The sequence below is a fragment of the Calliopsis andreniformis genome, unplaced genomic scaffold (genome assembly GCF_051401765.1).
Source record: "Calliopsis andreniformis isolate RMS-2024a unplaced genomic scaffold, iyCalAndr_principal scaffold0022, whole genome shotgun sequence".
Taxonomy (NCBI): Eukaryota; Metazoa; Arthropoda; class Insecta; order Hymenoptera; family Andrenidae; genus Calliopsis; species Calliopsis andreniformis.
This window is the reverse complement of record NW_027480432.1, coordinates 3,087,544-3,114,241: the sequence shown is the minus strand read 5'-3', so window position 1 is coordinate 3,114,241 and position 26,698 is coordinate 3,087,544. Positions and strand designations below refer to the sequence as shown.

Genomic DNA, 26,698 nt, shown 5'->3' with positions numbered 1-26,698 from the left:
GGCCCTCAGTCACGCGCATCCTCACTCCAAACAAAGGCGATATAACGCGGCGTTCGCAGCATAAAACGATTTAATATATCCAGTCGTGGCGATTTGTTTTATTTCCCTCCAGTGCGGGGGTTCGTGAGTCAGAAGGTGCAACGGCCTGTATTTAAAATGGTCATCGTGCAGCCCTGTGTCCTTCGAGATCCTCCTCCATCGGCTAAGGCGGATCCACCGTAGAAGCGGACCCGAGAAGCTGATTCTGAAGCTGTGTTCCGCCTCTGTGTCCCATAATTATCGGTCGTATGAGAAACGAGCAATTTTCGCATATGCTCCTCGCTGGTACGAGGCCTGAGGTTATTGATATCAGACACGAATTCGCTTGAGAATAAAGCAATGGGAGGTTTTCACACTCCTTAGTCCATGATTATGAAGAGAGGCGTGAGTTTGCTCTAAAGAATTGCAAGGTACAGCAAGTGCAAGGTGTTTAATGGCAGATGGTAGAAAGTTTGAAGGATGATTCTTTATATGTGTTAAAATAAGAGAAAATGTGAAGAATAATGAAATTGTGTTCGAAACTTCATTTTTAAGGTACTGAAACTTGATCTGTCTGATGTCTGACTGGACTTATTCTACTGACTCCGCTGCGTCGAATCTGACCGAGCTACTAACACTGTAAGTGGAGTAAGTCTGTAGTCAGACATATTTTATTTGAACTACAGACATTTTGCGGTAATTAATTCTGGAGTAAGGCCTCATATACAATTTTAATATACTTAATTTTCGTTTTATTTTGCTATAAAGAATCGCCTCTTAAAGTTTCTGACACCTGTTGTCGACTACGGTCTGCAATAAGCTTGAAATAAGAACACTATGCATTATGCATCAAGTATACTATTCTCCAAAAATGTGTTATAAATACGATCACCACAAATTTTCCTCCTTTCACAAAAATATTTCTCTTGACGGAGGAACTTGAAAAAAGTAATTCGAACTCGAAGCGTAATTCAGTTCGAATATGTCATTAGTTTGCGCGGATTTCTGCGGTAACGAAGTTTACCGAGCAGATCAACAAAGTTGAATTAAAGGAGACGGTAATTGGGAAAAAAGGCACGAGTCCCGATTGCAACTGGTTCTCCCTCGGTCATTAATGCAGAAGCAGGAATGCAGGGACAAATATGAGACCACTGAATGACACGCATTACACCTGTTCGTACGATTACATATTCGCCTGCATCTCGCGCGGAGAATATAAAAGTCACGACGCGTACCAGTTCGCGTCGTTTTCTCTCACGGCCACGAAACGCGCGAAGAAGGTCGGGCACGATCATACGCTCGCGGTTTAGGACGTGAACAGCCATCAGTTTTGCATAACGAGCGACTACTGGCTTAAGGGAAACGAAGCACGGGGGCGGATACTTTGATCGTGATTAACAGAGCGAATTATGCTGATTCGATTATATGGTAATTTGGCTGACACGAATCTCCCGTGGGCAGTTTATGTCAGCAGTGTTTTCTATTTCATTTCACTCGAGGATTTCGTTCGGAATGATCGAGCAGTGGAGCTATTTATTTCAACTTAAGGGTTATTATAGGATCAATCTGAGATGTTATGGCAATGGGGAAGAAGTTCTCACTGAAATCGTTTGATGCCGCTGTTATTATTGGGCGAATTTAAAGACGCTTAGTCCCGATGCATTGGTAAATAAAAAATGAGGTACTTGATGACGTTTCTGAGAGCGTAAATCCCATTTGATGATCAGGCTCTATAAAAACAGGAAGACATCCGAGGAGGAAAAGATGGGATACTGAGATTACTGAATCAGGATCCAAAGCCGGATCTGCAGATAACTAAACGACCCAATAAATGCCTCAATTTTATTGTATGGATCTGCAACAGATATTTTTGCCTCCGAAAGTCGGTTGATTTCCAGGACCTCAAAAAAAAACACTTGAAACGTTTATTTACAATGTATAATTTGTACTGCGCCATAACGATATTTCCCATGAACTTCATAACAGTATTATTTTAAATAATATACGATATAATCTACTTGCGATATCCTTACAAACGCAACCTTGTGATATAGTTAATGAGTGCAGATCGATTAAAGCGATTATTCGGCATTAAGAAATAGTTTAACCTTTCTCTTTCCCATTTTTCCTATGCAGAACAACCATAAATACCTACTCCTAGGCGAGGCACGTAGCATTCGTTACAGTTATCCAACTACATCTCGATTGCGGCTCTCTCCCAAACCTTGCTCGTTATTACACTTCCTTATAGGAGGTCAATACATCAACGCCGAACGAAAAAATTTTCCTCGCTGCATCACGTTCCACATTTAAGTTAACACTTAATGTGCGAATCAATTTGTACGAGTAAGAAGATACGTGTATATCTTGCGCAATCGCTGTCAAAAACATTTCTGGAGATACATAATCTGTGCAGGACCATTCTCTTTAAGAATCATTCGAGTAGTGAAAGCTTAGGAGGTGTGCAGCTTCTATACTTGCACAGAAATCTTATCTATTTGATAAAAGGTTTATAGATGTCGTGTTAGGAAGAGGAAACTATTTGAATATTCGAAAATTTGAATATTTGAAATTTTGAATATTTGAAATTTTGAATATTTGAAATTTTAAATATTTGAAATTTTGAATACTTGAAATTTTGAATATTTGAATATTTGAAATTTTCAATATTTGAAAATTTGAATTTTGAATATTTGAAATTTTGAATATTTGAAATTTTGAATATTTGAAAATTTGAATTTTGAATTTTTGAATATTTGAAAATTTGAATATTTGAAAATATTTTTTTTCTTAAATTCTCAAATTTTCAGCTCGAAATAAGCTCTTCCTCTTCCTTCTACCACTAACCACAATGTCAACGAACCTATAACAGGAAGTTCTACCCGACTCGGAGATTTCAATGCCCAGTAGTCGACTCCCGTCTCTGACTCCTCGTTCAGCGAAGTTACGCCCGATAAAGGTGATTTGTGGACGTCTCAGAATCACCCTAACTGCCTTATCTTTCGCTCCGATAACGAGGGACAGGCGTGCAGGAGTGCAGCGTCGGTACGATAATACAATAATGCATAATTATAACGGAGAGTTCCGGGTCTGCGGCTCGAGACAAGGTGCAGCACGCCTGCCGGGATAATAAATCGGCACGGACGAGCGGAGTCGACATGAGACTGCATCGTGCGGTCACGCGCGCGATGACGCATCGCGGGTATAAATGAAAATGTAATTCGTCGACGGAGGGAAAAAACGACTTCATCCGGAGAGTGATTAACTCCACGCGCGCTGCCGCGTCCTTTTTTTCCAGCGCCCTTCATCGACGACGATATTTCAAACGCTTAACGCGCGCGAGATCGGCGAGGGTAATTGCGCGTGATGCGTCAGACCAGAGAATGAATGAATTGGAGTAGCGGGCGAACCTTGAACGTCTGTTCATAACTCGAAGGAATTACAGAGGGAAGAAGATTGAGCAGGTTGTTGAAAGATTCAAGTCTGAAGGGGATTCTCGGGATTAACTTATGTAGACCACTGGTTGGAGGCTTCTGGAAAGCATTATCAAAATTTAACACATTGGAAATCAATGATCTGCCTTAGTCTCGAATGTGCGTCAAGAAGTGACAGTATTTTTAGAATATTTTATACCTCAGTTTAGTTCGAATCCAAAGATACTTCGACGCTACCACTATTCCTCACCAAAACAAGAATTCACAATTACACTTCGCGTAACAATTACACGCTCCACACTCCGATTTCAGCAAACCAATGTCCTTCGCACAATCGAATACAATAAATCCCAAGTAGGTACCCACACTCCATCTCAGGCAATCAGATTCCAGGGAACAATTCCTTCGTGTGATTCTGAATTAATTACCAGACACCTCACGCGCGATATTTCACCGTCATACGGGGCGGGTTGCTGCATGGTAACCTTGCAGATCGACTACATCCGGCCAGGCCCTCGCCAGGGGGGTTAACCGAGCGACGAAAAGGAAGAAGAAGAAACAGCCAGCAGGCGAACGTATATGCGTGTGGCTTATCGTTACCCGGGGACAGGTTTGCCCGTATGTCCGTGTATAAACGCGTCTCGCATGTAAATTCGTTATAGCCTATCTCCGTTTTCTTCTGACGATCGAAGAGGAAGGAGAACAGAGCACGATTCCATCGGAATCTGGCTGCAGACGGAGAGCTGCGTGCACCCGTTGCAATTAGAGATTTTTGCGGCCCCCCAGCCTCGATTGGCTGGGGAGCATAAGCGCGAAACAAAGAAGAAGATTCGAGACTGATGCTGCTCCAGGATACGCGGACACAGAAGAGGGGATGCTCAGGGTTACAAGTGAGAAGAGAATAGGGAGCTGACCTTGTCAGTGGGCTGTGGATGCTTTTCTGAAGGGTGGGGGTTCGGAGGAACTTAGGTGGTGATCTGGGATGGCAATTTGTGATTCGTAAACTGCAGATTTTTATGCAATCACAGACATTTTAAACGCGTAAAAATATACATAGTACGGAAGGTAAAATATGACATTGCATAAAACTCCGCAGTCTAGTACCCAATTAGGTTATGAGATGTTCTATTTTCTAGGACAAGAATACCAAAAAGCTTGAGCTTTTATTTTATAGATTTCTTACAAAGAACGCATCTGCAACCTCTGGCAAGTCTGCAAAGTTCCACTGTTAAGGATCTCAGCAAGAAGTCCCTCCCATCGAACACCCAGCCCTCAATTCCCCAAGCAATCATCGTAACAAGGAAGTTACAAGACAAACGCGCCTGCCCAGCCTTGGCAGGCTCAAAACAGCCGACCCCATAAAGCCACTGAGAGCCTCAATAAAAGTTCTGTCCCATTATCCGCGGGGATTAGCGCAGCAATAAACGCGTCGAACGCGTAAAGTTAACTCAGGGAAATGAGTTTCGCAGGAATATTCACGGAAATAATATCTTCGCTCGTATATTGCGCGAGGCGGGACACGTTGAACAACGCCCGCTGATGCGTATCTCCGGAAAGCGGCTCGCGCGAAGGCGAGGACTGTTCCTTCCTGAGGATAGCGTCGCAAGGCCGTGGGCCCGTGGTTTCTTCTTAATACGGCGGCGAAGGTCGCCGCGAACCATCGTGCAGGATAGGCCGATCGAGAGGAAACGTCGACCTGGTTTAGAAGCGAGATAAGGGGCAGGATCTATCGGTTAGGGTATTTTCTCACGTCGGTACCACGCCTCGGGTGTCGAAACGAGATATTTACGGTGTTAGCAGCGCGAGAATATAGGGTGTCCCGCGAATTGGAGCAGAACTGAAGGGCTGACTCTCTGAGGAGAATTGGATGACAAATGGGGAGGGAAGTCTGGTTTCGAAAGTGATTTTCAAAATGTTAATTATGATTTCAGTGGACCTTGGCTATGAGGTATTTCAGGAAAGATTGATTCTGAAAATGTTAAGTAGAGAGGTACTTAATGGACCTTGGTTAAAGAGTATCTTGCATTCTAAGGATAAATGTATTATCAATTTAGTAAATTGCAAGAAAAACCTCACTGCAAGAGATACGTAGAATCAATTATAGGTCATACTACTTGTATACATTTTTTCGCGAGACACCCTGTATAAAGATTATTGCGAATGATCTTTATATCGTTGTATCGAGATGATGGATCGAGGGAGCAATTCGACCACGCTCTCGATCGTCATCTTCCAGCGACCAGAAAACGGAATCGTTTCGCAAAGGCCCTGTCACCGTGTGCGTGCTTAACAGAGCAGAAAAACGCTCCGTGCCTCTACAAAAGCGGAAAGGGCGAAGAAAAGAGTGACACGCGTCTCTACGCTGGCGTCGTTCCATGAAACGCTCGTTCACCTTGCCAAGCTGAATAGCAACCTCTCCTGTATTGTGTCCGCGGACTTTTCGGCGAATTATACGACGGGGGAATGAGAAATAAGGATGCTAAGAAGAATCAGCTTGTGAGTTTGTCAGGGGTCAAAGAACCCTGAAAAGGATCGCGAAAAGAGCGGTTTTTTGCAGAACAATTCGCATATTTCGGGGCAACGCACTGATCTAAGCTTCTGTTACGGTGTCTGGACAGGTCGCTGTTTCTTGAACTTCCATCGTGGGCTTCTTTTTCTCAGCGACTACACGCTGCAGGAATTTTTACACCCAGATGGTAAATTCTCGAACTGGGCTCTGAGCACGCGGGCTCAGTGTAATTACTGGAGGAATGCTTTTGTATAATGCTTTTAGTGGTGTCGCATGCTTGTTGGGGATTGTAGATGGTGTGTCAAGTGAAATTCCGAGGAGGTTGGAGAACATGTATGTGAGAATGAGTGGAGATCGTGGGGAGTACCGAGTTCGGTACATGAATTCAAAGTAAACTGGAATTGAGGGACTCATTTGCTGTGTCCATTATGATGTACTTAAATAAGAATACTTGAAAATAATCGTAGGTCTGAAAAATAGAATCCACAAGTTCATAGAAAACTATTTAAAAAACTATTCACACGTTTCCAAAACTTAGAAAAAAGCTCTACGTAAAAAAACATCTCAAGTGAAAATCTAGATAATAAATCAGCCGCTAAGCATCCTTTCAAATTTTGCATTCTCACTAACCAGGCCAAAACTCTGCTTAGAATAAATTCTTATTCCAGTCACCAAGCTCATCGACCAACTCTACACTCAATTTGCATAGCCAGAGAAAATTTCCATTCACGTGTTATCGGCGCAGGACACACAGAACAAGGAAAAGAGAACCAACGATCCCAGAGTTGGGAAGCACGCGAGTATCAGCCGATGTTCCTTCTCAGACAATCACGAGAGTGTTTGGGAGTCGTGAGTCGACGCCTTGTTATGTCGGCGCGGCGACGTGCACGGAATTCGCAGCATGCAATCGCGAGAGGGCTCGATTGCTTGCATTGTGCTTTCCTTTCGCTCTGAATCTTTGGCACACGATGGGAAGAGCTGCAATCGGTAACACTACACGAGTCTTTTCTAGCTATAGTTGCTTTACATCGATTGCGTGGTCTGTTCGAAGACAGTCGGAGCTTCTTTCGTGGAACGAGGCTGTCGACATCGAGCCTGTTGTGTTATATGAGACGATTCAATAGAAATGGGCCGAGTTCCTCTATGGCAATTTTATGCAACGAGAAGTTTTGATTATTTGATATGATCGCTGCAAGCAGACGTGTATTGATAGGTGTAGTTACTTATTTTGAGGCTGAGAAAGTAATAGAATTATTAGTATCTTTGAGACGGGTTTCGTAATGGTATAATATATGGCACTCATAATGTATGGAGTCTTAAGCAAATGTTGAGACAGGATTAGCAGGGTCTTCATGCGAGGGATCACATAAACATCCAACTTTCTCTAATTACATAGAATTCCACGGAATTTCCACATCTTAGTTCCTTCTGAAGAACTCTATTATTAATTTTAATTTACCTAAAACGCGTTCCCAGTACTGCACCTGTAATATATCTGCATGTAACTCCAAATCGAGATAATATCAATTAGACTGAATTTCTGCATCTATCAATCCAAGAAATTTATTATCCAGAAGGGTGATGTAAACTTGCATCACAAGTTGACAGAAAACATAGTCACGGAGTAAAACTTGCGGAACAGTACATCGCACGTCACGAGAATCAAAATTAATTTCCAAGTATCTTTCATTAAGAATTCAAGTACCTAAAGAAAACCATTCTCCAACAATCGCAACCTACGTGCAACTATTCACGCGTGCCCTCTCGAAGGACGCGAGACGTCGATCACGATGATTCACTCGCGAGGAGATACCTTTTCGTCGATCTCGAGTATGTTCAACAGGTGAGACACCTGTTTCGGTGCGCCAAAGTGATCGATGCGCTTGAAGGACACGCTCGATTTTCGCGCCGGCGGGAAACCACTGGAATTCTGCTCGCAGGAGCCCACGAGGTTATTAATATCGATAAAGAAGTTATTTCAGTCGGCAGGGCGCGCACGTACCGCGGCGAGATTATTAACTCGTCTGTGGATCAACCCGTGTGATTAATCGCCGCTGATAAAGGTCGATCGCGTGATCGCGTGAGCGAACCCTCAAGAAGCCGTGCGAATCCCGATTTCTCGGTGCTGCACACGGAAGAGGAGCCTGTGTTTATTTTGGAGCAGCAATCTGACACATCTGATCTCTGAGAAATGAGACACTTTAGCTGAGAATGTAGTTATGTGACTGTACGTTGAATATTTGAATATTTGAATATTTGAATATTTGAATATTTGAATATTTGAATATTTGAAAATTTGAATATTTGAATATTTGAAAATTTGAATATTTGAAAATTTGAATATTTGAAAATTTAAAAACTTGAATATTTGAATATTTGAAAATTTAAGAATTTTAAATATTTCAAAGTCTCACCATTGAAATCTGTGATAAAGAATTTCTATTCCTTTGCAATTTTTTAAGGATACCAATGACAGAATTATTGTCTGATTAATCCTAGTACAAATCCCCATGATTTCTGCGCTGAAGTCAGCACAATGGCAGAATGAAATGCCTCAGAGTCTTCTGCACCGAGAATGACGTGATCGGCACAGAGTCCTGGATGAAAGATCGTGATACACCAGGTGACATGGTCATTAAACAGGTATTCGTACAGGCGTCGGCTGACGCCAAATCGGCGCTATTCGTCTGCACGCGAGCGGCGTCGTTTGCATAATCCGCCTGACAACTCGCGGGCCTCGACGCGCTCGTTTCGGCGCTGGTCCATCGGGCGGAATCGAATCTAGCAAACAACATTCCGGTTACCTTACGTCAGATCGGATCTGCCCCGAAAAAAAGTGCAGATCGTCGAAAATTATGGTATTATTCCCTGCATTAACATTTTATAGTGATCGCCAGGACTCGATGTAACGGTACCCAATGTCTCATAAATCTTGGACCAGGAACCGGATAGATCAGACAGATTTGGACTATGCTCGGCGACCTTCGTTGTGGAGCGTTGACTGAAAAGGATGTAGTCGAAAATTGAGAGCACTTAAAAGTAGACTCGATACTATTCTACAGTTTTTTAAAAAAAATTCTTGATGCTATTTATGAGATAGCATTTTGAGGAAATTGGGATTAAATATTCAAGGCAGTGGATTGAAGTTTTTTTAATTTGGTGACGAGGGGAGTAGGTAAGAGTTGTTTGTCAGACATGGGACTCTGGGAAGGGCACAGTGTTATTTTGTTAGAAGGAAGTGACAGTGAGAGACAGGGCCTTCTCAGCAGGATGGACTTCAAGGTCCAATTTAGTGAATTAATGAGAATACATTTTAATATCTGTCTAATATTATTGAACTTTCTAAAGACTAGAATTTTTACTATTCAATTTTCTAAACGCTGACTTCAGTTTGACCAGTGCAAGAAAAATCACTGGTAATATTGTATTCCTTCTAAAGAATAAAGACACAGAGGCCATGTGTCACTTAACAAAAAAAATTGTCAATTTTTTGTATCCTAAAAGTAATTACTTCTCATAAAAAGAAATCACAATATGTTACAATTCTGACACCACACTAACCGATGGTTAAATCACCATCCCATCGCCTGAGAAGCTTCAGAGCCTCCGAGAGCTCGGCCCAGAGACGTCCATGAAGACTTACGAGCCGCAATTTCGATGTTTCGAGATCGAGCCGTGTTTTCACCGTCGAGGACACGCGTGGCCACGAGCTCGTTAATCATCGCGTCGGAGGATCGGTTCCCGGGGGCGGTGCGGGCGAGTTGCACCCTAGAAACTCAGCGGATGCTCCGCCATCAGCGCGAAGGCGGCACTGGAGAACGGTGGACGTAGTGCGACGAGGGGATCGTTAGTCACGAATCGCAACACGGCCGTAATTATAATTCGCTACCGAAGGTCGGCTATGAGTTACAGCCAGCAGGAGCGTAATTTATACGGCAGCGGCGGTGAAATTATGATACGGAATATGGGTCGTAACACGGGCGTTGCTCGCGCGAACACTAACTGGCCCGACTGTAATTATTGTCCACCGCGGCGGTTTTGCACGGATTTGCCCAGCTAATTGACCGGTCGCCCGTGAAATCGATACCTCGCCGCGGTAAGGGCCGCCGCTGACAATGACTGTGGATTTATAAAGACCTCGTATCTGCGGGCACACGTGAAGGAGCACAGGGCCTCCTCGGAACGATCAATTCCCCTTGTCACGCCCACTCGGCTGATGAAGCCGATTTCCGTATTCATATTTTTCATCCCTTCTCCCCATTGTGCCTGAGATGACTGCGTGGCTCGTTTAAATTGTAAAATGCTCTTGGACGGAACACGCAGCGTTGAAAGGAGGATTGAAAAAGAATTAATTGATGCCAGCGAGCCGAGCAACGTCGAAGTAAATTACCATCGTATGTCTCGATATTAATAAGCGATTAACGTGCTCGCAAAATTGAACGGGGGCCCTTGATTGCTGGAGACCACTCAAGGAACTTTAAGCTATGCTTTCATGGTGTTTTAACTAATTAAAAACCGATTTGCTGTATTTAAGGACCCTCTGTTGATTAAGTTTCGGTGAAGAAGGGTTTCATTAACAGTAAGTCAAACAGAGTATTCTTTCTTTTTTGTTCGGATAATTATAGGTATCTTTAAGTCTAGTGTATTTAAAATATTAACACAGCATCCTTCAGAAATTTGCCAGCTTTTAAGTAACGTAATGAAGACACTATTATAATAAAAATGTCAATGTTTCTTTATGGAGACACCTGTAGATCTTGAACCCTCTTGAAAAGTAACAGTGGATCAGGTTGTGCAAACCCAGGGAAACGCTATCTCCGACGTGTCGCCAAACACGTGGACGATCCGTATTTCTTAGGCAAGCCGAAAAGAAAGTGGCCATCGGAAAGGGGCACGCCTTCGTAACCCAGGCTCATGTGTACACGTGAGTTAACGTCTCCGCTAACTTTTTCACGTGCTTCGTGGAAGCAATTGCGCAATCATTCACAGACTCCCGGTAGCACGTCCTCAGAGTTGTTCTCCGTAAGAGGCTTAAGAGGAACAGCTTTAATACCAATCGTCGATAACAGAATCAGTGGAAAATGAAGAAAATTAACATCTTGCACTCAGTTGCCCTTCTCAAGAGACAAATGTATGGAGAATCAGAACTTCCTAGTTCAAAAGGTTAAAATTAGATTGCTAAGACTGATTTGGATTGCGATATCAGCGTTTAGCAATCTTGACACTGTCCAGGAAGTTGTCCATTTAGAGCTCCTTTTAATCGCCTGAATCGAGAGCATCGAAGCAAACTAGGTACTCGTTCCCCGAGCACGCCTTGCAGTTTTTGTAGCGCAGGAAATCAACATGGTTACGCGACGTGTCACGAAAAATTACGCTAATATGATTCCTGTAACGACGATTATACAACCGGTTACACGGACACGTAACCCCTTTAATCTTCTAGATCGCTTTCTGCGGGACGGTCGCAACGTATGGTCAATTAGCGTAGCCAGTCGAAGTTAAGGAAAAGCTATCGATAATGCGACTTTCTTTCCCATTGTTCCGCTTCTGCTTTCACTTTTACGGCTCTTTATGCATGTAAGCAGGTATCTAGCCTGTCAGTTTTTCTTGCCGCGAGAGAATGAGGAATGCTTCGTGTACGTGTCTCTGTTTGAACTATGAACTCGTTGAATAATTGCCTTCAGCTTGCGAGATGTACAGAATGATTCACAGCCTCTTCAGGTGTATATACTCTGTATATACTCTGAATATTAATGGGAAGATTTTCAGAATTCCTATGAATTGTACCGCATAGAGGTAATTTGTTAACAGTCTTCAGAACGCATAATTACTATTACTACTATCTTCAGGATGTTGTAATTCTGAGTACAAAGAAATATGGAAATCTCTAGAGACACAAGAACTATAGATCAAAGAAAATTGAAAGTTTCAGAGGTAAACGAGAACCTACAGCAGAACACTTTAATTCACACAGTAAAACGGACGCGATTGCATGCTCGCGTGTCTCGAGACGCGATAGTAAACTGATAAACACCATCAACCGTGCGAAAAACTGTCTGCCGTTCAATAATCGAACGCTTATTGAACTATCGAGGATATTCAACTAGTTAACCGACGATTTACCTAGACTGCGATGCACGTAACACGATCAGCTGCAATTACAATGTATCCTTATCTCCCTCTTTATAAATTTGCAAATGAAACCAGTATCATACCACTTTCATCTCGATCGCGTGCACTCTCTAGCTCTAAACAAGTGAAATTTTATGTGTTTCCTAATGGTTCCTACATAACGCTCAAATTATTTCCAAAATTCATTATTCACGCTCACTTTAAGACTAATTGAATACTGTTGGCAGAAATTATTACACAAAAATATCTTCCTCTTGCTTCAGATTAAAATTCTGCTTCCAAAAATATTCGAAGCAACTTCCAGATTCCTACCTTTACTCGCTAATTACCGAGTCCATCGATTATAGTTAAATGATCGTACCAAGTCCTCCTCCAGTCAAATTAGTCACAGATCGATCGTCGATTTTCTGGTCCAAAGTCTATTGAAACTTGGCACGGGTCAACGAACGACGAAGACGCGATAGGTATAGAATGGTTCACGGGCACGGATCTACAGTTCTGGGTCGGCCAGATAAACGGAATCAGCGGCGATTACATAGCGTAGTGCACGAGAAGCCGTGTCCGGGTTCGCAGACAGGGTCCGTTTCACGCGCGGACCCATTCACGAACGCTCTCCTCGACAGATCTGCTCCCGCGTCCGTGTAGATCAGCCGTGGATGGTGCTCACGTGGAACGGACCAGTCAGCGCGGAGGCGTTGCTGAGGCCCGAACACAAAGCCAGAATAGACAGGCCCGAGAGCAAATTTACAGGCTATTCTAGCGATGGGATAATTGATAAAAATACTTGATAATATTATTGCTGTTTTTACTACTTAGAAATGTTAAAGCAGTAATTGAATCTTGAATGAAAGTCCCAGCGCTATACAGCTCAAAGGTGTCCGTGTTGCCAGGGACTACCAGGGGCACGGTTGCTCTATTCGACGATCGGAATATTCGTCTGGATCAAGGCATGCGGATATCCGTGTGCAGAACGAGCGAGCCTGCCCTCCATTATGCTCGCAATACAGGATATATCTGGTGGGCTTACTGTATTCACCTTCAACGATCGAATAATTCGCTTTTTATTGTCTTGATTGATTCCGAGAGGTATTTAGAATATCGAAGAGGCTCTGTGAGACCCACCCAGTTTCGTTTCGTCACTCGGTTCTTCAAAGCGATAGGGAAAGTTCGCTGAGAATGGCTTCGTCCCGCGAATGCTCAAATAGTGGTACAGTGATGCGTGTACACTTGGCAATGGAGTATTGTGTGGGCTGAGTTAGGGTACACTCATATTCTACTGTCAGCGGAACTATTTTTCACGTTGAAACTAGAGAAAGTTGCATTTAATAAAGTTTACTAGGTATATTTGTAACCATGGGGCACAATAATATAAGTCACGGTTCCAAAAAATTTGAGCTATGATTTTTAAAGATAGAATTTATTTTCTTGATACAGGAAGATTGAATTGAAGGAGCTTGTCTCTCGCAAATAAAAATACGTGATTTATGGCGTTTTACCTAATGATCATAAACATACTGCATTCGAAATCTGCACTTCCACTCTGCAGTTGCATCACTGAATCCGCGAGAGATATAATCAAGCACAGATCTGATTACAATTGCAACAGTTGCCACCACAATTTGTTTTCATTTTCTGTAAACAACCTATCCCACTTCCTAGAATCAGCTTACCTGGCTTATCACCGTTCTAATCGACAAGATATCTTAATCACAATGACAGAGACTACTCGATTGCAGTGACACAGTCCTTGTGACTCAGGGAATTTCCGGTGAGGATTATTCTAGATTTTCGCAAAGATTACAGGCTACGCGTGTTCACTAACAGGGATGTTCTAGGAATGAATATTCATGGCGACTACTGGCGATGCACCTTGCAATGCGAAGTTATCTCTATGGTTTGCTATGTTATAGAGGAAATTCGCACGCGACGAACAATAAACGATTAGAGGATGCTGTTTCCGTGCACGTGTCGGAGGATACTGCTCATCGCGACTCGAGCACCGTGGAAAATATTCCGAGGACATTGGTGCTGATGCACCCTGTGCATCCTGTCATTGTGTTAAACTTGAAAATTCATTGAAGAACTCATGATGTTGAGGAGATATTTTACCTTCTTTAAAGATTCGAACATTCAAAAATATGAAAATTTGAAAATTCAAAAATTCAAAATTTCAAACATTCAAAAATTCAAATTTTCAAACATTCAAAAATTCAAACGTTCAAAATTTCAAAAATTCAAACGTTCAAAATTTCAAAATTTCAAAAATTCAAAAATTTTAAAACGAACATTTTTAAATCCAAGTGTAGTCCTAGTATACTTAAGTAGTGATGAAAGGTCAGACATAAAACTTGAAGGTGTAATATGTGACCTTTAACTATACGAACTACAGTTTCCTCCAGGGCATTTAAATAAAGAATAAAAATCTGCTCAGCAGGCCCTCGCAAGTAACGGTTCCCACACTAACGGAAGTGGCCCTGTACGTTCTTCATGGACCGTTCCCTGTCCCTTCAAGGTAGAGGTCCCTAACTGTACCACGACACTCGCACGTGTAGAATCGATTTCCTGGTTCAGAAAGGGCCTACATCGCTTCAATCGACAGGTTTCGTCACGCGCTATTCTCGAAAGAATATCACACCTGACCAGCGTGCAGATCTGACCATAAAACGCGCGCAATTAATTTCTGAAGGAACCTCGTAGTAGGAGATCGTGACAGGGACGAGAGAACGTATGCGGGGACGCAAAGAGGAAGATCGAAGTGGCCAATCCCTTTCGACCTTGCCCGCGATCGGAAATGATCGATACAGGCGAGCGTTTCGAGCTGTGCACGCAGGCCCAGAGGCGCGCGACATGGATCAGGAAGCTGTCAAAAGACTGGCCTTGCTCGGCCAAAAGCAGCCGAATAGAACGGGCAGTTATGGTCGCGAACAGATACAGAAAAAACACCCTGAAGGGAAGAGGAATTAGCTTCCGCCATGGCGGGGAACATGGCGTCCCTTGACTCGAGATCGTTAGCTCTCGAAGGACGCTATCCTTTATGATCCATGATGATTCGATTTAGATACGGTAATTTTGCTGTTCGTCTTAATTTGTTCCTTTTCAAGCTTGAGTATATGAGTAATGGTCATTTCTTTTTTTGAGATCTATGAATGAAGAGAATTTATTCTGAGTAAATTCTTTCATGAAGACTTTCTTTATAAATTGGTCCCTTTCACACGTGCAATTATGCAAATCACTGCATCGTAATTGGGAACGGAAATATTTGGCAATATTTCTACTCAGAAAGAAGTTGTAATCCTTGTAGCTTCCAGAGTTGTTAACATTTCTGTAATATCAGATATTAACCACGAAATTCATCGATCTTTTTTGTCTGACGCAAACGCGCCATTTCTACTGCAACGTGACCCACGTTTCTCCCTTTCGTAAAATAACTCATCTTCTTTCACTGTGCAATGGAATGCATTTCTAAATATAGTCTAGTGGGAGCAGATGAATTTTAATTTAATCTTAGTATCATGCACAGTAGTAATTAACACACCTTTTGCAGTAAAATTTAAAAGCATTCTACTTGCATCATAGTACCATCACTCTTATACTCTTACCAGTAATCTATTCATTAATTACCTACGAGTGTTAAACGCTGTCCAAAGGAATCATAGCCAACAGAAAAATGATCGAATCGAATTGGCAGCTAGAGATTTATTGAAAAAACCGGGAGGGTTGCCATACGCCGTTTTCTGCCGATGAACCAAGACCGATAAACTCGTGCTTCGTGTCTTGGCCACCGACGATTAATCATAAATTACGAAAGCCAACTAATAAGTTTAATTACCTCCTCTGGCACGGATATAATCCGCTGACAGAGGGAATTACACTTGGCTCGGCACAATATGGATTTACGGCATGTTGAAGAGAAAGAAAAAAGAGAACGAACGCGAGGAGGATCAGTGTGGGAATCGTCGAACGATGGAGCTCGGTGAGCAACGATGTTCCAAGCGACGAAATCGCTATATTTTTCCCTGGCGCGTGTTACACGCGACTCGGTTCCCCTCTGTCGAATATTTATCGGGTGAATCGCGCACAGGAAACGCGACATGCCTCGCGAAAACACAATCCTCGCGATCTCCTTTTCCTTGTATCCACCATGAATTCTGACACACGAGAAAATTTTCCACAATTTCTCCAGCAGGAATCGCGTGGGAGCCCGCGCCGGAAACAGGATAATATTATCCGCGGTTCTTATCATTATAATCAACACCTTTCTCCTTTCATACGATTAAGTAACGCCTTATTTACTGATTAACCGATTATCCTTATACCAGCGCAGCCTTGCCTCCGCGATTACTCAATAATACGCGCACCGTCCTGCACCGATGCCTTTCTCTTTATTATTATGAAAAATCCAGCGAGAATCGGCGGAAGGTCAGCCAGCCAGAGCGAGAGGCACGCGCCACGCTCTGTTTCGGAGACGAATTTCGCGAGACGATCACTTGGGATTCGATCGAACACCGATTCGATCTGAGAACCGTCTCAGGCCCCAGATAAATCTCCAACGAAACATGAGCGTCCTTTTGAAAGATTTAACTGGTCCCATAGCATTCAGACACGTGCACCCTCAAAAGCATTCCAGTTCGCATTGCAAGGAGACCACGATTACCACGGGGCACTCGTTTCATAATCCCCAGTCGCGTGGGAGGCAGATTCCCATGGCAGGTAAGCCTGTATCTCGATAACGTCCCATTACAGCACCCAGGATTCACGACTTCTAAAATCCGGGTCACGACACGATCGCGTGCTGCCTCGATACGGGAACTGGATCTACGTCTCAATATTACGTCCCCCGTCGAAGGGAGTCCCGTCTAACGTCAGCAGCGCCGCGTCATCGCGCTGGAATTCTGGGGCCCGTTGAATAATCGATGCACCAGCTTGGAAATTACCAGTCCCCGTGGTGCAATCGAATTTCGACGCGTCATCGCGCACGGGCCCACGAAACGAAGGTGACATCGGGAAAACGGTTTCTGCGTAATGTTTGTCAGTTCCGTCCGCTAGCTGCTCGACCTTGAGAGACATGACGGCCACAGCCTCCGTCGATGTCGTCGCCAGAGGCTCGGCCCCCGCCAACCCTCGAACTTTAATCGCTTCTCGGAAGCTCCTCGAGTCAGGTGGATCTGGGGCCTGAGTCACGCGAGCCGGGAGGTTTTCTAGCGGCGAGGACAGGCCTCGATTCGCCACTGGCTATTAGCGAATTAGATCGCCGCGGCTTTCCGCGGCTCATTAAATATTCCGATCAGGAGGCGTGCGTGATCCGAGCTGTTTCTGGCAAGGACCGAGGCCAGCTTCCGTCCTACACTTCCTTTACAGAGGCTTGCGAGACCGTGGAGGTCGACCGATCTAGCGTAACGATCTCGATGATTGAAGTTAAGTGCTGAGCCTCAGGCTTGCCCAAGGAGAGATGCAGTCGCTGCCGGAGTCGAATAGTCGGAATTTAGTGTTGCAAGGTTGACTTTAATTATTTGGAACAGAAAGTGCTGGAAGTTTCATGCCTTTTTCTGGCGAGCTCGATTTTTAAGTGAAGAAGAAGAATAGTGGAAGTCCAGAAACCACTTTTTTTTAGATATTTGGTCTCAATGTGTACTACGACCAAATGTCTATGCATTTTGAATATCTGGACCCTAGAGTCAGAGCATATTGAATCCACTTAATTTCTATGTCACTTAATACGCTTTGACTATGGGGTCCAGATATAGTTTGGAGACGTGTTCTTCCACTCACCGATTCAATTATAGTCCTATCAAAAACACACCGTAGTCTTTCAAGAGGCTGAAGTCTCATCTCTAAATATTTCTGTCCATCATCCAAAAGACTTTGGGAGTCCTCATCATCAGAACCACCCAGTCATCTTAATTGTCTTGTCCCCCTGTTGAGACAAATGGAATTTCCACTATACTACCACAGAGATAGTCCCTAAGAAAACAGTCTACCTTAGGCATCGACAAAGGTTTAACAAAGAGCTGCAGCTTTCGATGAAGTCAACGCGCCACCCTTCCAGTTTGCAGCAAAACGAAGTAGCAAGACCAAAAGGACAACGAAGACCGCGTCAACCGAGACCCTCCCACTTCTGTACCTACGCATACCTGGCCGGAAACTGGGAACAGGTTTGTAGCTGGGATCCACCGTTGGAGGACCCTGCGTCATTCAGATCGCGGGAAGAAAAAAGCATGCTTAGAATCGGGTCTGACCGTGTTGAGAGACGTAAACGGTTCAGGGGCGAGGAAGAAACGAGTCGAATCAAAATTCAAGATGACTCAAGAGGATAAGCGCATATTGAACTCGCTGGAACGCAGAAAGCGTATCAGGAACGTTCACATTCAGAATACCCCGGGGATCACTCGAGGCAACGCAAACCGAAGGTGCTATTCGACGCGACAATGAGTTACGAGGACAGATAAAATAGCTGTCCGAGGCAAGGTGGGCACGACTTCCTCTGGTTCAGGTACGCGACGAGGAAAAGGAGATAAGGCACTGTCAAGAAACGTATTCTTGGCTTCGATAGGGCAGCGAAGTCCTTCTTTTGTAACTCAAGATGAGCCCTTTCTGCTGCTGGGCTGCGAGGCTCTTTGTAGTAGCGTAGCTTCTCTGCGTGAAGAAGTTGACGTACTTCTTTTTGAGAAGCTTAATCAAAATATAAGATGAGAGCTATACTAGTTTATAGAGTGGTCCAAGTAACTCAGTATCGAAGGTAAAATAGAAGATTCTGATAAAAGAATTTCCTGATAAAGGTACTATAATATCAAAACTGAAAGAGAGATTCTGATCAAAAGAAATTTTGATCCAGGTCCTCCTGGATCGAAGTTAAAAAGGACATCCCAAAAACTCTATATTTCCCACCTCAACTGAAAACCACCCCCTCATCCAGCCTCAATCAAATCTTCCCATTTCATCGAAAGGACCCCTCAATCTTCTCTAAAGCACCCGAAAAGACTGATCACTTCTTTGTCCTTGCGCCCCAGGAGCCTCCCGCGCTCTCCCAGGGCGGAGTGCGTGTTCCTGGTATGAGTCGGGTACGTACGTCCGGGGAGGAATAAAAAAAGCCCGATCCTCTCGGCCGTGGTGCGCTGGCGAACCGTGGCCGCGTGCAGGATCGACGTGCCGCGGGCACGCTCGCTCGCTGCTCCGTCATCCCTGGTGGGAGATACGAAGGTATAAAACCGATCTGGCGGAGTGCTGGCAGCCAGTCCAAAGGCCAGATGTGGCGGCGGCTCTAGTCGCACGCGTGCGAGAGAGACGATCACGACACGCCGCGCGGTTCGGCCGCGGTTCGAAAAATAATACACGCGCAATCACGGGACACCAGCCTCTGATGGTTCGTCATCACGATCACCCAACTCGTCTGTGAATTCGTGCACGATTATACGAGAGGAGCACACGTAGACGTTCAGAGGGAGACAGGCGGGGGAGGGACGCGTTCGTCCTGCTCTCAGCTCGAAGGGAGAGAAAGGACGACGAACTCCTGCCGAGGACACCTCCCTGGGACTCCTGTGGCCTGTCCTCGGGGATAGTCGCACGAAGCACCGTTCTACGAGGGGGTGGTCGAGAGTGGGTTTCTTGTGGAATACGCGGGCCACCAGCCGCTTTGGAGTGGTGGTTCGAGGAAAAAGAACAGTGGGCCTCCTAGGTGCGCGTCTCGAAACCTAGGGGTTCGACCTTCGACACGATCGAAGGGAGTGTGATTGTCACGCAGTGGTTTCGCGAGGGAGAGACACCCCGGAACATGTCGGGAATCCGGATCAACGTGGAAGAGGCCTCCAACGACGGACACGAGGATTTCGTTTCAGACGTAAGTCCAATGTCGCCAATGCGTTAATGCCTGCATCGCGGAACTCGCGAGCCTCTCTCCGTCATCTGCTTTCTATTCGACGTTCCTTCCGACAGCGATGATGGCTTGATTCCGTGGACAGATTTAGTAGTGACTACCTGGCGAAGGACTTTCACAGCGATCGGGGAATCTGCGACGTGATCCTTCGGCGGGAAGCGTGATTAATCATTTAGGGGACTTGGGAGAATTTCGAGTACCATACAGCTATTGGAAATACAAAGAATTCTAAAACAGAGGAGACTCGAAAACACATAAATATGAAGTCGCTGTCTAGTTATATAAAATATTCATAAAATTTGAGAAAGTTACAGGAAACATTTTCCTACCCGTTATCTAACAGGAACTAGTTTTTCTATGGTTATCTCCTGAATAATTAAGAGCCCACGCGGTATTTATTTCGGTACCTGAGAAGTTCATTGCTCGGCCGATTACAGAGAGCGACTCGCAACTCGGAACGGCGATCTTGATAATCGAGTTATTCTGGTAGAAGACGTCGAATACCTCTGGTTCACGGGCAACGTGCGTGCGTACACCGTAACACCGTTCACTACGAATACTTAATAAGCCCGACACCCATCTACGGTTTATGTAATGGAAAAGTGAGGCCCCATACAGCGTCAGTGGGTAAACGAAGGACGTTATTGTTCCCAGATATTTCTAAAGCATAACGTGCGTGCCAGTTGCAATTTGCATGGTGCAATTACGTTTTCTGAGCTGGCGTGCTTACAAAAATATCGCTTGAAATCTTGAGGAAGTCTAGAATGGCGACAAATTGACTTATAACGATGTCTGGCTAGATACTGTGCGATTCTACTGAATGTCACTAGAGTGGAAAATATGTAGTAATTCTGGCGGGATTTTCTGCTTCCTCAATATTCGTGGACCCTATTATATCATAGCAAGAAATATCACTTCGAGGAAGTACCACAGTAGTAAAAATAACTGGTTTGGAGATTTCCATACAAACTACTTCATTTTATGACATACCACTTTCTGTAATTTACTTTCTATGACAAGTACCTTTGCTGCAACGATGGCATAACTAAAAAAATCACGATCTTTCACATGACAAAATACTATTCTTCCTACACTCCTCTCCACAAATTCAATTTTTTTAATTGTGTCATTTAATCGGTCTTCAGCCTGAAGAGCAGGCCCATTTTTCTTGGTCCCTGTAAGGTCTGAAATTTCAACGTAATCTCTCGACAAGAATTCCTGCTGATTACGTTAGAAAAAGAAGATAAGTTGTCATGCAGCTACAGGTGGGTGTTATAAAGGTAGAGTGCAACCCAGGAATGATCTCCATGGTGCTCCAGGTAGATTCTCGTGAAGCTGGTAACCGGTACCTGTAGGCCATTTCTCACATTCCCGTTTCATAATTCCTCGCGCGTCTATCGTTTACGACCTTAACAGGCGGTGGCTGGTCGGGTGCGTAGGAGCCTTGTCCAGACCCGCTGATAATTTTTAAACGATTCGAAGATCGGTGTTAACCGATAAATTTACGACCAGGAACAGGCTGAGTGTAAACGATGACTTTACAGTATTTAAGGCTTCTGTGAACAACGATATTTTCGAGTGGGGACTTTGATCGACACTGCTGATTTATGTTTCATGTACAGAGTGTCTCCATATAAGTAGGATATAATACACCTGAAAGTGATTTTTATGTTTTCTGGCAATTTTATTAACCCATTACAGTGCTCATAAAAAGAGGAGAAAATATAATGTTAGGTGAGCTGGAAGGAATGACACGTTTCACAAATTAATCTGAGAACTGTCATGAACCTTTTCAGTTTTTTACTTTTGGTCCTTGAAACACTAAGAAAAATCCTCTTTTTAATTACAAGATTTTATCACAAATTTTATGTTACCCGAGATAAGATCTTGATCAAAGTCAATACCCCCACTAAAGTACCACTTACTTTCGATTCATTTTATTCACCAAATATTTTGAGACACCCTTCACATGCAATCTGAGAGCAACAATTTCAGCGAGAGGAGATCATCCTGATTTATGTCCTGCGTTCACCTTGTACACATTCGGCAGTGAAACCTGCGCGATCGGGCAGAAAGCGAATCATTTCCGAAAGGTCAAAAAAGAAGCACTTGCTTTCGTCTCGCGAGCCATTACGCACGTCGATCGATAGTTATCGATAATCTTCTGTTCTTTGCGAGGATCCCTTGCAGCAACACGCAGCGGGATGAGGAAAGAGGAGGAAAGAGAAGGATTCGCGAAGTCGATTCGCTGGACCCTTTCGTTATCGATCATTTACTTGACAACGCGAAATCCCCTACAACTGTGACCGCGATCTTTTAATCTGGGAGCGCGATCTTTCGCGCGAACCTACAATTTAGAACGCGTAGAGCCGCGTTTCATCATCGACCGCTCTCGGTTTCTGCATGCGATTGCTGTACACATGCGTGCGACCGAACTTCAGGGCTGAAAACGCGTCGATTCGAGCGGAACGGTGTGTGTCGCTCGGATTAGTCATGCGCGGCACAGTTCTGGCCAGGGGAATGTGAACAAGAAGGAGGAAAAATAATTTCGAATGCATGAACAATGGCTCGAGAGTTTGACGAATTTCTTGATCTTATTTCTTCGAGAAAAATGTTTAAAAAAATTTCTAAAACGTATGTTGATACTTTAATGATAGCTTTGAATTTCTCGACACGAAGGCGTGACAGCATTTTAAAAGTAAAGCTGTTTTACAACTGAGGCAGCCTTGTTCGATAACTGGCCGCTAGCCTTCGCATACCAGCGGAAGCATTAAAATAATCGACGATATATTTCCCCAGTGTCGAATTTTAATTCCGCAAATCGCTGTCCTTTATCACACACCATGATCGGTTTTTGCATTCACGGGGCCGCGAATTAGCTTGCGTCATAAAATCACCGGCCCTGGGAGATTAGAGTACTAATTCGTCGGGTGTGCCGAAGCAATTTTCAGTCGTTCACCTTAAGCGAGAAGCTGATTCGGAAGCGGGGACTCGAGGATTTCACTTTCCACCTTGATAGTTAGCGCTCGTTCAGTTATCTTCGTTGAGGTAGTCGACCAAGTTATGTAGCAGCGAAGGAAGGCGATGACATTAACTCCTAACGAAGAAAACAGCCATGAAATGACGAACTCCTAACTTCTACATTTCTTCGATCCAAGGTCCTATTACCGAATAGAAAGAAAAGAAACGATTTCTTTTCGCATAATCGGTGAAATCGATTTTGCAATATAGAGTGCTTTCTCTTGTCGAGTGGAAATTACATTTGAGGAGATAAAAATTAAAATCGATTTTTATAGCAGATAATATGAACCATTACATTTAAATTTTGTTTACAGGACTGGACTTTGCAAAAAGATCCGACATTTTCAGTGGAATAAACCCAGTTTAAAGTCACGATTTTTTCTATCTACTACTGGAGAAATTGAAATTGTAATACCTCTTAAAAAATGTTACTAAAGAAATTTATCAAAGAAGTCAAAAAATGAAAGTCATTTGAATTTCACTAAAATTTTGCAAGAGTGTCATACCTTGATACTTATCACTTGAAATCAACATCGATCACGGTTGCTACTTGGACGACAGAAAAACATTTTTGGGAGGGCGTGTCCTCCACATCCTGGAAACCACTGACTAACTATGATGACACCGAAACTTCCTAGCGACAGAGACTAATTACATAATTCACTCTTACGAGTTCTCTGTCGTATATTGAGGAAACATTTCGTTAGGTTACGTGATAGAGACTATGTGTGTCAAACTTTCATTCCGCAGCTCAAGGTGCTGTGACATTTCTCTAACGAGTTCTAGTCTCTTCCATTAACCGATCGCAATCTCTGCATCTTCCATACCTCGCTATCTGATAATCCTCTGGCATACCCCTGCTACACGTTTCTGCTTTCAGAAGCGACACAATCACCAATTCTAGTTCACCAGACCCAACAAAGAAGAACCTTCTTTTACAGCATCAAACTCCTATATCATCTCTAACTTCAGAAGACATCTTAGCTACATGTATCTGCTTTCAAAAGCGAAACCATTTTATTTCGCGTTTCAACAAGCCAGAGTAATTACGCTGGCAGACGTCATCTGCATGAAAATTCTGATAGAATCGCCATACCTGTCGGTATAAAGCAAAACGATCTAAGCCAAACAGGACAAAAAGGAGCCACAAAAAGGCCCAGTGAAGCAAAGGGGGCCCGAAAAAATGTAAGCATGCGAGTGGGTCGTAATCCTGGGCTGGTGTCGCAATTTTGGATCGGCGCTCCGATGGACTCTTTATTTACGTTGTAAATGCAAATCGACCAGAAGCGGCCATTCCCAAACGACCTAGAGAAGGTTCGAGCGCCACGACAGGTTCCCCTGGATCCGGTGTAAGCCGAACGTGACATTTCACGTCGATGACGAGGACGTGACGCGACGATCATCATTATCGCGAGCCAGGTCGCGGACAGCGTGCTTTATCGTGAAAATGATCGCGGAGGCTGGCGCGTCAATAATTTGCAAACAGAATCGCCTGGCTGGCGTTATGAAATCAATATATTCTCGGCTGGGATTATTTATAGCTGGGCCCGCTGATTTATGGTCTCCTGCGCGAGTTTTTCGCGGGAGGAAAAGTATCGAAGGGGGCACGATTGATCGACGAATGATCGAGGATCCAGGCGGTGACTGACGCTGCGGGCTATGCGACCGGGATAAATGATAGCGATTCATAGCGATAACGATTTGTCTTGTTCTTTATGGAGTCCTTTGGGAGTGTCGCTCCTTGCGCGAGGAAAGAAAGTGGTCGAAAGTTTGGTGCCTCGGGAGCTCTCGTGGGCAAGAAAAAGAAAGTTTTATTTGCAACGTAGAAATCGATCGGTAAATAATTCTTGTGGTCCACTTGGGACTCTTGACCCCTTGCAGAGAAAGACAAATATTTCGTTTAACTAATCCGTAGGTAAAGAATTACTGTAATATTACTATGGATAATATTGAAAATTGAATTAAGAAAAAATCTTAATGAAGTCTCTTAGAGTAAAAGGAAACACAGAAATGATAATGCAAGATCTGATGAAAATTCTGACAAACATACTGTGCCAAAAGCCAAGAGGGAATACACTGAACAGAACCATCGATCGAGGGACTAAAGATACCGACTGTCTTTAAATTCACGCACTCGCATTGAATCTCTCGTTACGTTTGACAAATCGCTACGGGCAAGACCTGAGGGTTGACCGCGAGCTAATGAAGATAAATGACTAGCGAATTCTGATGGTCAGGGAAAAGCGAAGGAGTAGCCGACCGTGCAAATCACTTGGACTAACTAAATTCACGCGGAATCGATGACATAACGACGATGCATAACTCAGACAAGTGTCGAGCGGGAGGAGTGGAAAGGTGGTTTGCCACTGAAAGTAGAAGTAGAACGTCCGTGAACAGACAAAGTGGAAACGGGGTACTATTACTAATTGCTTCGATCTCGATCGCAGCAGGAATACTTCACGACCTCAGGGGCAAGAAGCAAAAACTTAGAGCCTTGAAGAGGAACTGGCTTGGATCACCAGAAGAAACGAGGTATCTTTAAGCAGAAATTCAGTGAAATGATCCGCGAAACAGCACGTCCAATTCCTCGTATTTCAAGCAAAGTTCCAGCGGTTCTGCTTAATAACCTTGATGGCCATTTACCAGAGACGACGATCACGAAGTAATTGTCTCGACAGCTGTTCACGATATTCAGATCGCCTGGGGATCGCTTGGAGGCGTCTTAACGATCCCGGATGCAATTAGTCTTAAGACTGCGGTAACACGAATCGATCATCGCTACTTCCGCGGCGACATTAAAAATTGAAGGTTCTCCCTTCCATAGTCTCTCTACTTTTCCTTTAGTAATGTCGAAGGCGATCCGAAGACGTGTGAAAAGTGTAACGCGAACTGGCGTCTGTCTAAACGTCCTTCTTGCCTCTTCCTCTTTCCGTACAATGCTGGCAAGGCCGTACTGATCGCCAATTAGTAGATACCAGGCCGATTTACGAGAAAAAAGGCTATCGAAACGGAGGCAAGAGGCTGTACCGACGAATCGAAATGAGATATGTATACGCGAGCGGCGATCTCCTTATTGGCTATCATTCGTCATTATCGGGGAACGCTTCTGTTCTCGTTAAGGTTTAATCGAGGATCGATTCATTGCTTGGACCAAGGTGAATCGATACATCGATGAATTTCGCCATTGATTGAGCACCAGACGTCTCGGGCCGTGTCTTCGATTCTGGGACGGTCATGTTGCATCCTTAGACGGAAATAGGGTCGTGTTGGTAGGAATAGACGATCTTCTCAGTGGAGTTGAATCTTGAGGCAATTGAGGATAATTTAGGGGAGTCCTAGATACTTCGAATACTTTCGAAATTTCAATATTTGAGTATGTGTAAAATTGAAAATCTGTGCAATCTTCAAATTTTCTCGAATTCCTTCAGATTTCTCTACTGCTATATGCCTGCCATCAGAAGCACAAAGTCGATAGATGCATTTACGATGAAAATCGAAGATGTCCAAGCAAAACAGACACTCTTCCTCTTAAGGAAGCCCGTAGTACAGCTCTCGCGCAAACACTCAAGACGTAAGATGGTTTCTCAGGCGAGAGAATGAAAGTCCTCCTGTTACGAGCGTCGAGAATCTTCTTCAGAGACCTCTTTCAGGCGGGAGGAAGAAGAAAGCTATTTCCTGAATCGTCCCGTGTCTATCGACACTCGCTCGCTGTGT

General features: G+C 44.0%; 2 protein-coding genes across 3 annotated transcripts in view; one reads left to right on the top strand and one right to left on the bottom strand.

Annotated features, from left to right (window-relative positions):
* Nudc (nuclear distribution C, dynein complex regulator) overlaps window positions 1–26,698 on the bottom strand; it is a 73,735-nt gene that overhangs the window by 37,828 nt on the left and 9,209 nt on the right. The gene's annotated exons all lie outside the window — the stretch shown is intronic.
* LOC143186737 (uncharacterized) overlaps window positions 1–26,698 on the top strand; it is a 51,805-nt gene that overhangs the window by 17,099 nt on the left and 8,008 nt on the right. The window contains exon 1 of one of the 2 annotated variants that reach the window (XM_076390469.1): window positions 19,746–19,927. The exons of the other annotated variant lie outside the window; for it this stretch is intronic. Within the exon in view, the coding sequence (XP_076246584.1) occupies window positions 19,862–19,927 (66 nt within the window). The 5' untranslated portion in view covers window positions 19,746–19,861. Of the gene's footprint in view, window positions 1–19,745; window positions 19,928–26,698 lie in introns of those variants that run through there. 2 annotated transcript variants of the gene reach the window in all.